General features: G+C 47.6%; 1 protein-coding gene across 1 annotated transcript in view; it reads right to left on the reverse strand.

The window, feature by feature from the left end:
* The window catches only part of PIEZO2 (piezo type mechanosensitive ion channel component 2), a 311,773-nt gene extending 301,312 nt beyond the window's left edge, over window positions 1–10,461 (reverse strand). The window contains exon 1 of the mRNA XM_049830271.1: window positions 10,220–10,461. Coding sequence (XP_049686228.1) covers window positions 10,220–10,283 — 64 coding nt within the window. The 5' untranslated portion in view covers window positions 10,284–10,461. The remainder of the gene's footprint in view (window positions 1–10,219) is intronic.
* Window positions 10,462–11,451: the final 990 nt, after the last annotated feature.

Below are 11,451 nucleotides of genomic sequence, written 5' to 3' on the forward strand. Positions count from 1 at the left end.
GGAAAATAAACGTCACTGAATGCTAATCCTTCTAAACATTACGGGGCCCACCGTTAAGAGCAACCAGCTGTTAAACAAGGAGATGAAGTCAATTACTGGATTTATTTCGAAAGGAGGTGGGACTACACTTAAGGCTTGTGTGGTACAGAGTAAATATGACTTGTGTGGCTGACAAGGTTTCTCTCTCCCATCCATGGTGTTTTCTGTGCTGTATCTTAGGGAACATGAAGGCCATTTCATCTGAGAGTAAGGAAACAGTGAAGCTCTGAGCTGAGCTGTACAAACTGCCATGCTAACAAGCACAGCAGTAGGCTTACATAAGGAGGACTTTTGAACACAACTACACCCCATGGAAATGACAGGCCCCTCCCAAGGAGCAAGAAGGGAAATTCATTTTTATAGTAATATGGACACGTACATTATTGCCCAACAACGATCAAAGGTCCTGACCAATGTACCGTATGGTCAGAAGAGCACAAAAGCTTAGGAAAAGAAAGATGTGTCACATTAAGCAAGAAGGAGAAGCTCATTTACCACAGAAGTGAATCACAAAGAGTTCCCCTAATCAGCATATGTATTAATATAGTTAACAAAACATCTTTAAAACCATAGGAGAGGCTTTTGTTCTGTTCTGTTAGAAGAAGAGACCTGATCAGACTTCAGAAGAAACCAACCAACAAGGTCAGGGAAAATGTGTCATCAAAGTCTATATACAGGTTTATAAGAAGAAACATAGTGAAAAGCATGAACTATGGAGATTAACATCTTTTCAGTTGAAACATATTTTCACAGAGACAAACAGACACAGTACTACACTGTTTTGCGGGGGGGGGGGGGCGGGGGGGGTGTTTCTCAATTATACACTGAAATGAAGGAAGAAAGTGCTAAACTTGATTATCTTTACCAGGAGCTTTGTTTTTAAGAACAGAGCAATGGCATTTTATCCAAAGCACTTTTTTTTAAAAAAGCTGGTTATTGATTTACTTTCAATTTAGAGCAAATAAGCTATGGAAGTGGTATTTCTTATTTACATGGAACTATACTGCAAATACACATGCCTAGCATTTAGCTAGCAAATAAGAGAGATGGGTTGTATTTCACAGATCTTTATTCTCTAAACTAAACAGTAATTTAACCTGTTAAATGTCTAGAGAAGAAAGAAGGAAGAGGAAGAATCAAAAAGATCATGCAGCTTTTCTGGCTGGTGGCACATGTATCACAACAGAATTTCTTTGACTGACAGTATTACAACCTGCAGAAAAAAAAAATTTATAGTCTAGCATTTAGAAAAAGTATAAATATTTCTCTACCATTTTCTACACAGAAACATAAAATTATTGCCATCAAAGAAAATGTTGATGTTATCAATGACTCATGCAAAAATGTATAAAGTAATTATAGTTCCATGCTTGCAACAAAGTGTGCTCCTTCTAAAAGATGCGCTGCAATATACGTGTCCCAGAAAGTCTGGTCTCTGACAAAGTTTCAAGAGGGTAAAACATGTAGTTTCTTTTTGGTTGTTGTCTTGTAGAAGTGGATGTAAGTATGTATCTGTGTCAAAAAATGCAGCGTTATTAAGGAATGAAATGGGACAGGTCTTTAAAATTCTAAGCACTGAGCAAAGGACCAATGAATTGAAACACGTTTTAGCGATCACATTACAGCTATGAATACTGTTTGACAATACTCTCATAGAAGAAGGCCAACAAAATAACAACACGAGCTAATATTTATTTATGGCAGTAAAAGTTTTCTACATAAATCAGGACTTGTGGAGACAAATTTCCCTCACTTGCTTTTGGCTTCTGAATTAATCTATTCTCAGTGACCAGGAAACTGCTATTCTGAAAGATGTTGTAAAAAGCCACAAATGTAACAAGGGAAGAAAAACACAACACAAACACATGCAGCCACCATGCAGACATTTTGCATGTTCCAGACCTTTTCCAACATATGAACATGTGTTAAAACGAAATTCAGAGTAAATGTCACTGTTCTCGCTTGCTAGAGGTTAGCAGGTGATTTCCTAGACAAGCAAATCAACAGTATCAGTGACACGTAATGCTGTAATCAGCATCATGTTTTACAGTTGGACCTTTATCAATTTGGAGAAAGGCTTACTTCCAGATTGCAAGGTGGGGGATATGCTGGCTATCCAGTATGTTTCACTGATCATTCCTTTCAGGGCCTTGCAACCTCAGTCTGCATTTGACACAAGCTAAAATAAAGTTAAAGGCTAAACATACACTTGCAACTTGGAATACCTGACTGCTAACAAAAGCAGTTCAATGTTCCCCAAATTACCCAGGAGCTAATCTCTCTAACAAGGTGTCTTTTACGAAAAAAACCATCAGCATACATTTTATTGACTGGTGACAAGGGAAAAGACAGCACTTGTTTAGCATCTGTTTACCCACATAGGGTTTGCATATCCTTCAGCCCAGTGAGGATCCAGAACACACCCCCTTATCTGTTAAGAAAATAATTTTCAGTCTCCCGTGCCAGTTCTGAACAAGGGGCAGAATTGACCCTCACTCTAATACCACTTAAATACTTCAGTTTTAAGTTACGGTTCTGTCAAGCTACATTAACAAATTAGTGGCTTGGAAACAGTAGACAGAGTATGTAATGTCTGCAATCCCATGCTTTACAGTATTTTGCCAAAAAGGGAGTGATTAGTGTACCACTCACAAACACATAGACTCACTTCTTTAAATTTTACTTCATTTCCAAAAGAGCTTCCAAACTGAAGACTACATGAATGAGCTCAGAGAAGAAGAGCTATGCTGCACTCTCTAATGGTTCAAATTGTAAAAGTATAGTCTCCTAAAACTCTTTAATTATGGGGAAGGCAGATTTACATTATCCTCATCCCTTTCTCTTCAGAACTGGACAATTGATAGGAAACTCAGAGCTGTTAATTTCTACAGTTAATCTTAATGGTTGATTTTATGCCTTGCAAATGTTATTCTAAAGTGTTAGAGTAAATAGAACACTAGACTGTTGTTGATTTAAGTGATTATACATACTTTTTCCTATCCAAAGGATTATTTACTAAGGCAACAAACTGAAAATGAATTAAAGAGTACTCCTTTTTATTCACGGTGGAGTTCACCCACGGAATTCATCGCTACAGGATATTATCAAAGCTAAAACTGCAGCTCGGGATTAAAAATACGAAAGAAATTAGGATACAGAATAGCAACCTTAATGTGACATTCAGGTTTTACAACTGCCTACTCGAGATGGGAAATGGACAGGTAAGACTCTCTCAGGAGAAGAGGAGAAGTGCATTAATTCAACCACATCCTGAACGTAATGCATCAAAAGATACACTTCAACAAATGCATCAAAATAAAAGATATTATATAATTGAACTTGTGGACTTTTTTTTTTCATATTCAAAATCTTAAGCTGGTTTATCTGACAGAATAATTCCCACTACACCAGTTTCTCTCAGTACAAGAACCGGAGGACTCCGTCACTCATATTCCTGCCAGCAACACCTGCACTTTTTCTGAAAACTTCTTATCTGCATGCTGCCAGCTTCTGACCTGCTTAGCTTCAGAGATCTGTCAAGATGACAGCATGAAGACCTGTGATCACCACAGAAGTAATGTTACGGAAAACTTCTACCCTAGAAAAACAAACCTGGATTGATTTAGTTACAAATACGGATCAATCTGCTTCAGCACAGAAAAAACCAAACCAACCAACCAACCCCCAAAAAACCATTATACAGCCTTTTATTAGCTTAGCAAGTCACACGTACAGTATCTTTAGAACTGCCTAAAGATATCAGAAAGGCTTGTACAATCTACTTGACTACACAGATTTTTTTGCTAATTAGCACTTGCTAACATCGTTCTTCATGACAAAATGCAAACAGCCTGTTTCTTGGAGTGCTGCAGTCCAACAGGGTAAAGTAGGTACTGATGTTCTTCAAGTGAAACGTTATCCTTGAAAGAGGGTGCTTCAGCTTCACAGGGGCTATCATTTCAATGCGAAAAGAAATGCAGAGAAGAAAAACTGGAGTGCAAACATCCAGCAGCTTTACATGCATGTGAAAAAGATTTTACTGTTATGAAGGAGCGCATAATTTGAAGTCCCTCTCAGATAATGATCCATTTAATGATATTCCCTTCCAAGAGTCCTTTTAGTAACACCAGCCACTCTGAAGTTGGTCTGCTTTTGCCAGCATTTGCAACTCTGCTACTCCAACAGACATGCTGGTAAAGCTGCACCACTAAATTATTCTAGCGCTTTAGTGGTTAAAGCCGTTGCACTCTGTCCCCCCAGCCTGCTGTCTAACAATTTTTGTTTCCCACATCTTTGGAATTTTAGCAAACTACCCGAAATGAAAGAGCAGTGTGGCTACACATGTACAGGTGCAATAACAGTACCATTCTCTTCCTTGACCTCCCTCAGAAACATCCTCAGAAAAAGTGAGTTATCTGTTCCCAAAATGCAAAGTTCAACACTGTCTGTGGAACAAGTTACCTACCAAGCAAGCCCTACACCTTGCAAATTTATAGGTTCTGGTTTTATCTCATCTTAACCATTAAGTGCATGCAAACTACTCAACAGAACGGTTAGGATAAACAAGTAGAGGTGGTAAGAACTTAAGGAGAGTTGGTTTATTCCCATTTTTTGTGGGATGCATCTTTAAATAGAGTTTCCCAGCCTGCATGCTAGGGGGAAGCAGAGACAGACAGCCTGGGATGGTTATTACAGAAGAGAGAGAGCACTGTGCTGGCGGGTGACTGCTGCATCCACGCTCCCCCCAAAACACTTTTCTCTGGATCTTAATTGAACTAAGATGTAAGCCACAGAGACTGAAATTACATTTGCTTTTTGTGCACAAGAAAACCTAACCCTGTGCCTACAAGCCTGGAAAATGTTGCTCCTGCAAGGCTGTATATATTTCTCCCCCTCGACACCCTTCATCTGCTCCCACCAAACTAGGCAAAACTTCCTTTAATAAATGAAGCCAGATAAATTTCTAAAACTTTTCAAGAGGGGAAGGAAGCTTAACAGCCATTTTAGGATCTCTTGTGCAAACTGGCATTCGAGTTAATTTATTTTTTTTTCAGCATGCTACCCATTAAGGGGTTCCTAGACTTTTTGTTGCTGTGACTAACATTTTTATGAGTGTTCTGGGACAACAACGGTTTTAAAATGTAACAGGAAGTCTATGTGAATCTCTCTCATGCTGTTCCTTGTGATTCTTCTCAGTACATCACAATGAATATTCCCCAATGCCACCATAATAACAAAACAAACAAATAAAACAAAACAAACAAAAAAGAAAAAAAATATTAGTTTGATCTTTCTTTGCCTTGTTTTCAGTAACTGGTCAATTAATTGTGGAGCATAACAAGCAGTGCTTTTGTGCTCTTGCTGACTATGTGAAGTTTATTTCTACTTCAAAAATATGTCAGAGTTTTTTAATACGTATGTATACACCCATATCCACACGTACATACTGTCACATGCAATGTCATTATGCAAATTACCCTCTAGTCTGAACGGTCGTGCACCACAGCTTGCTTTGTCTCATCACCTTAACATCACTTGTACGGACTGGCACATGAAAATAATTCAGTCACCTGAAAACTGCAACACAATGTCATATCGTACCATCATTTTTAAACAGCCACGTCCAGTGAAATCAACGACAGACACCCAAACAATAATAATCCAAGCATGGCACGGTTCACTGCCTCCACAGACTTGCCTTAATATTACAGAGCTGTCCATCTTATTCTATCTATAGAAAATGTGAATAGTAATAATTCAAAGCATCAAAACATATAGGGAGGTACTGGATTCTGAAATACTCTTTAAAACACATAATTTTAACAGCATTTTAGTACCTGTTAATGTAGCAATGCAGGTATTTCCCCTTCAAAGTTTTCATCAATACTTGTTAATTTGGGGATAAAAGTCAAAGAGCACCCAAGCATGCTGAATCTACCTTTTCCTTTCAAGGAAGAACAAGGACCTCAGTCCCACTGAGGTGCTTCCAACAACTGAATATATGTGGGTTTGAAAATACTGTGTATGCTTTCAAAAATATTCTCTATAATACATTGTTTATATCCTGAAGAGATGATCATTCTGATTCATTCAATATCATTCTGATGAATCACGGTCACTGAAAGGAGAAATAAAAGCATTTCCTGCTATTTACCAGGAGTTCAAAGATTTGGCTTGAAGAAACAAGTGAAAACTTCCAACTAATATCTGAACTCTGTCGCCTACAAAAACTCCGAAGTATTTTCTTTTTACCTGCCATCACTTACCAAACACTGATACCTGTGCTCACTCCCTCAAAAAAACCCAACTTTCTAGAAGCTCCTACAATTCTGACTTCATCTGGGTCAAAATCCCAGAGTTCAGAAAGCAAGTGTAACTTCTCGGAAGCGCTTGGGCCAGGCAGCTAGCTCACCGAAGTCGATTTGCCGATAACACGCAATCCAGCAGCATCGGTCAAAAACCAGAGAAAGCTGTTCTCACTAAGCATTTTTCTTCCCAGCACCCCATTTGAAAATAATAATACTTTTCTAAAAAGAAAACTAATGAATTGTGTGCGAAGTAAAACAATTGGAAGCAGAATAATTAAAAACTGTTATCAAGTGATGTAAACCGCAACTTTGTGGTTCAAGTCTTTATAAACCAAAGAAAGCCATTAGCAAAAGATTGTTCTGATGCCTTACTTCAGAGAGAGAAATCACATTTTGCATGTTTCAAGTTCATAGGAGTAACAAACAAAAAAAAAAAAGACAGCTTCACGCCAAGGCTCAAGCTTTAAAAAACAAAACACAAAAAAAGCCCACTTCCCATCACCACTGCCAAAAGCTCCCTCTCCTCCATTTTATTATTTGTTTTTTCTGCGTTGTACTACTATGATACAGGAAAACATCACATTGCAGTAATCTCACTGAAAAAAACCAACACAACCAACAGATCCAACTCTCCGTGTCTTATTACAGAACACTACTTCATTTGCAACTAAGTTTCACGTTACTGGGAGTTATCATTTAACCTCTAGTTTCGCATCAGACTGAACATAAGATTTTATCATGAAAATAACATGACAGTGGATGAACTATGAAGTCATAAGCCTACAATCAGCTTTTCAATCTCCAAAGTCTTTCATTTTGTACATGTTAAATTTCCTGCCTTCAGCAGACACTAGAGACACATCATTCATGAGCTTTAGATGGATACGTCTGGACTCACCTGCACAAAAGTACACTCGTCAGTGCTACAGATCTGATCCTACAAAATTCTTGTGAGGAATTGTGTTTTCCCAGTTATGTGGTACTAATCAATGCTTGGGAAGTATTTCATACCAGCAAAGGTAACCAGCATTAGTATTTAATTTTACTTACTTTTAAAGTAAAGGTTTTAAAGTATTAAGGATTTAAAGCATTAACCATTTTTGAAGTATTTAAGGAATCATCTCTCAGCTTAGCAGATGTGTTATTTTTAACAAGTTTGCCACAGCTGCCATTGCCCTCCACACACCTCATCAGGGCTCTCCAACCTTGTTATTTTCTACTCTCAGAAACAGAAAAGTAAATTATACCACGATAAGAAACTACAGTAATCTAGCATTTTAAAATCCCACACGCACAGATTCTGAACCAAAAGAACAACTCGGTATTTCCAGCCTTTTGGCACTGCCAGACACATTTACTGCCCACACAGGGGTAGGAGATGCAAGGCACCGCTCTGCGCAGTGGAGTCCTCACCTCGTGGCAGCTTTTCAGGTGTGGATGGAACCTCACCGTAAGTCATACAAAAAATCATCACTCTGGTATATGAACTCTAAAAAGCCTTTTTCCAGAAGCCCACAGAACACTTCCCTGATGCTTTGGAAAGGAGGAGAGCATTGGCTCAGAGGTAACTCAGGTGCAGGCACAACAAAAGTGGAGAAGTGAAGCAGGCTGAACTAGGTTTCACCCTAGCAAGGACTCTGCTAACAGCTTGTAAAGGAGAAAAAAGTGACACCAACAGAGACAGTAAATGAAGGGAAAAGCGCTTTGTCCCTTTACTGGTTCCTCTCTCACATCCAACTGAACAAGATCACCGGGTCCAAAACCAAAAGCTCCGCAGTGAGATTCCTTTTTAGTACTCAAGATGGGAAGTCCCTCCTTCAGGTTTTATATTTTGATTAATCTTGAGATGAGTAAGATTTACGACCACAAGCAATTCATGACAACATCAGTTCTCATCTGGGGGGGTACTACTGTAACGCGAAAGTACCTCTGCATTACTAAATATCGGGAATCAGGACCGCAAAACAGTTTTATCTGAACTTGCTCTGATAAAGAAAGAGTTTGGCGAGAACCAGACTGAGCGGCTGACAGAACAATACCTCCACTCTTGAAGTACCACAGCTAGATTAGAGTCACATAAAAAAATTCCACCTGAACACAATTTATCTTCTAGAACCTTTCCTTCTCCCCTCGTGTCTTTCCAGCAAATTCATCCTCATCCTTAATCTAAGTCTTTCCTAAATCTGAAGAAACTACGGACGGGGCCCAACCGGTTTCAAACGGGGGTGCCCTATGCCCAACCCTGGCACTGAAGGACCCGCCGGGTACCACCACCCCCCTTGGCCTCGAGGGCAGCCGACCCCCAGCTCCTGCGCACGCAGCATCGCCGCACACCGGCCACCACGGCGCCGACGCCCGGCCGCTCAGGGACGGCCTCAAAGCAGGCGGCGGCCCCTCACTTGCTGCCGTGGGCCCGGGGAACTGCGCCCCCCCCCCCCCCCCAGCCCCAGTGGGGGCCACCAAGCGCGGGGCTGGGCACCCGCAGGGGGGGGCACAGGCTTTGGAAAGGGCGGAAAGCGGGTGCTGGCGAGCCGCCTCCGTCTCACCCTTCGGACAGCCCCGCTAACAGCACCCACCGCACCGCCTCAAGCAAAGCGCTGGGGGAAAAAGTACGTTTTCACGAGGGGACCCGGAGCCAGAGCGTGGGGCACCTCCCGGGCAGGGCGGAGGGGAGATGCTGAAACCGAGGGGCTCTGGCGGCGCCGCCGCCGCCGCGAGGCTCGCCGAGGGCAAAGCCCTTCGGGGCGGGCGGAGGGTGGGGGGGGTGTGGGGGGGGGGGTCGGCCGGGCCCCACTGAGATCGGCACCCGCGGGGGCGAGGGGCGGGAGGCGGCCCCCGCAGTCCCCGCGCCCGCTCCCGCGGCCGGGGAGGGGCTGGCGGAGGCCGGGACCGGCCCGGGGGCTCCGCGGCGGCGGCGGCCGCCGAGCAAGGTAGGGCCGGCACCGGCTCCGCCGCCCGCGGAGGATGCGCGGCGCGGGACTGACCGCCGAGGGGCTTCTCTCCGCGCCGGGCGCCCCCGCTTTCCCTCCCCCGGCCCCGCAGCCCCCCACCGCCCCGGCGGGCACCAGCCCCAGCCGCGGGCCGAGCCGCCCTCCGCAGCCGCAGCTTCCCGGGCGAGCCCGTCGTCCGACCGATCGAACGGGTAATCGTTGCTTATTCAGAGTCTTATTTTCAAATCGTGCGGAGGGCATGGATTAATAGTAACATATTCACCCATGGCTGGACACCGCAGTTCTCCATCCAAAAACAATTCGGTCCTTGGACGGCCGCCTGCTAAGTAACGCTATGTAATAAACTGAAATTTCGCGCTCGCAAAAGAAGAAAAATCTCCCTCCGGCAAACCTCCGTAAATTGGAGAGCCGCTCCTCCCGGGAGAGGCTCGCTCCCCGCTTTTACAAAGCGCCCCCAAGCCCCTCACGAGGCAGAGGAACCAGAATGCCGGGAGGGCGAGCACCGAACCTCCCCTCTCCCACGCCTTTCCCCGAGGATGCGGGGCAGCGCGGGCCACAGTAGCCAGCGGCAGCGAAGAGCCGCCGAGCCCCGCCGAGCCCCGCCGAGCCGGTGCTGCGGCAGCGAGCAGAGCCCGCCACACGTGCGAGCCCCGCACCCCCGGGCGGACAGCGACAACCACCCCCCCCCCAGTAACGACAGCAACAGATACGTGAGAAATGAGGGGTGAGCTACGAAGTTTCTTTGGGAAACCGCGGAACGGGAGAGCAGCCGCGAGGAAGGGGAGCGGGCGCATCGCCCGAGCCCGCCGGCCCGGCGGGCAGCGAGGACGGCCCGCGGCCCCGGGACGCGCACCCGCCCGGCGACCCGCCGACGGACGGACGGACGGACGGACGGAGGGAGGGAGGGAGGGAGGGACGTACCGGCAGTCAGGCACACGGGCAGGAGCAGCCGGAAGGTGAGCCCGCACACCACCTCGGTGGCCATCGCGGCGGGGCGGGGGTCGCGGCCGGCCGGCGGAGAGCCGTCCCTCTCTGCGCGCCGCCGCCGCTCCTAGGTCCGCCCGTGCGCGGAGCCGCCGCGGCGGCGGAGCATCGCCCGTCCCCTCTTCGCCTCGTCTCGCCGCGCCTCAGCCGCGCCGCCTCACGCCGCCCGCCGCATCCCGGCGGCAGCCCACGCAACCAGCAGCCGCGCCGCACCCCCGGCCCGGGGCACGCACACGCCCGCCCCCTCGGGGCTCCCCCCACCGCCCTCCCGCCCTCCTTCCCTCCGCCGGCAGCGCGGCAGCGCGGCAGCGCGGAGCGGGCCCCCCCCGCCCCCGCCGTCCCGACGGCGCGGGCCCAGCCGGCGGCACCCCACGGCGCGCCCCGCGATGAAGCCAACCGCCCCGCGCCCCGCCCCGCCCCGCCGGGGCCGGGCCGTCCCCCGAGGGGGGCGGGCGGGCGGGCGCTGCCGGCCCCGGCCCCTACTCCTGCCCCGGGTCGTGCCCCTGCCCCTGCCCCTACTCCTGCTCCTGCCCCTACTCCTGCCCCTGCCCCTGCCCCTGTCCCTATTCCTGCCCCTGCCCCTGCCCCTACTCCTGCCCCTGTCCCTATTCCTGCCCCTGCCCCTGCTCCTGCCCCTACTCCTGCCCCTGTCCCTGCCCCTGTCCCTATTCCTGCCCCTGCCCCTGCTCCTGCCCCTGTCCCTATTCCTGCCCCTGCTCCTGCCCCTGTCCCTGCCCCTGTCCCTATTCCTGCCCCTGGCCCCTGCCCCTACTCCTGCCCCTGCCCCTGCTCCTGCCCCTGTCCCTGCCCCTGTCCCTATTCCTGCCCCTGCCCCTGCCCCTGCCCCTGCTCCTGCCCCTGTCCCTGCCCCTGTCCCTATTCCTGCCTCTGCCCCTGCCCCTGCCCCTACTCCTGCCCCTGTCCCTATTCCTGCCCCTGCCCCTGCTCCTGCCCCTGTCCCTATTCCTGCTCCTGCCCCTGCCCCTGTCCCTATTCCTGCCCCTGCCCCTGCTCCTGCCCCTGTCCCTGCCGCTGTCCCTATTCCTGCCCCTGTCCCTATTCCTGCTCCTGCCCCTGCCCCTGCCCCTGTCCCTATTCTTGCCCCTGCCCCTGCTCCTGCCCCTGTCCCTATTCCTGCCCCTGCCCCTGTCCCTATTCCTGCCCCCGTC

This window comes from Accipiter gentilis, chromosome 27, assembly GCF_929443795.1.
Source record: "Accipiter gentilis chromosome 27, bAccGen1.1, whole genome shotgun sequence".
NCBI classification, from domain to species: domain Eukaryota; kingdom Metazoa; phylum Chordata; class Aves; order Accipitriformes; family Accipitridae; genus Astur; species Astur gentilis.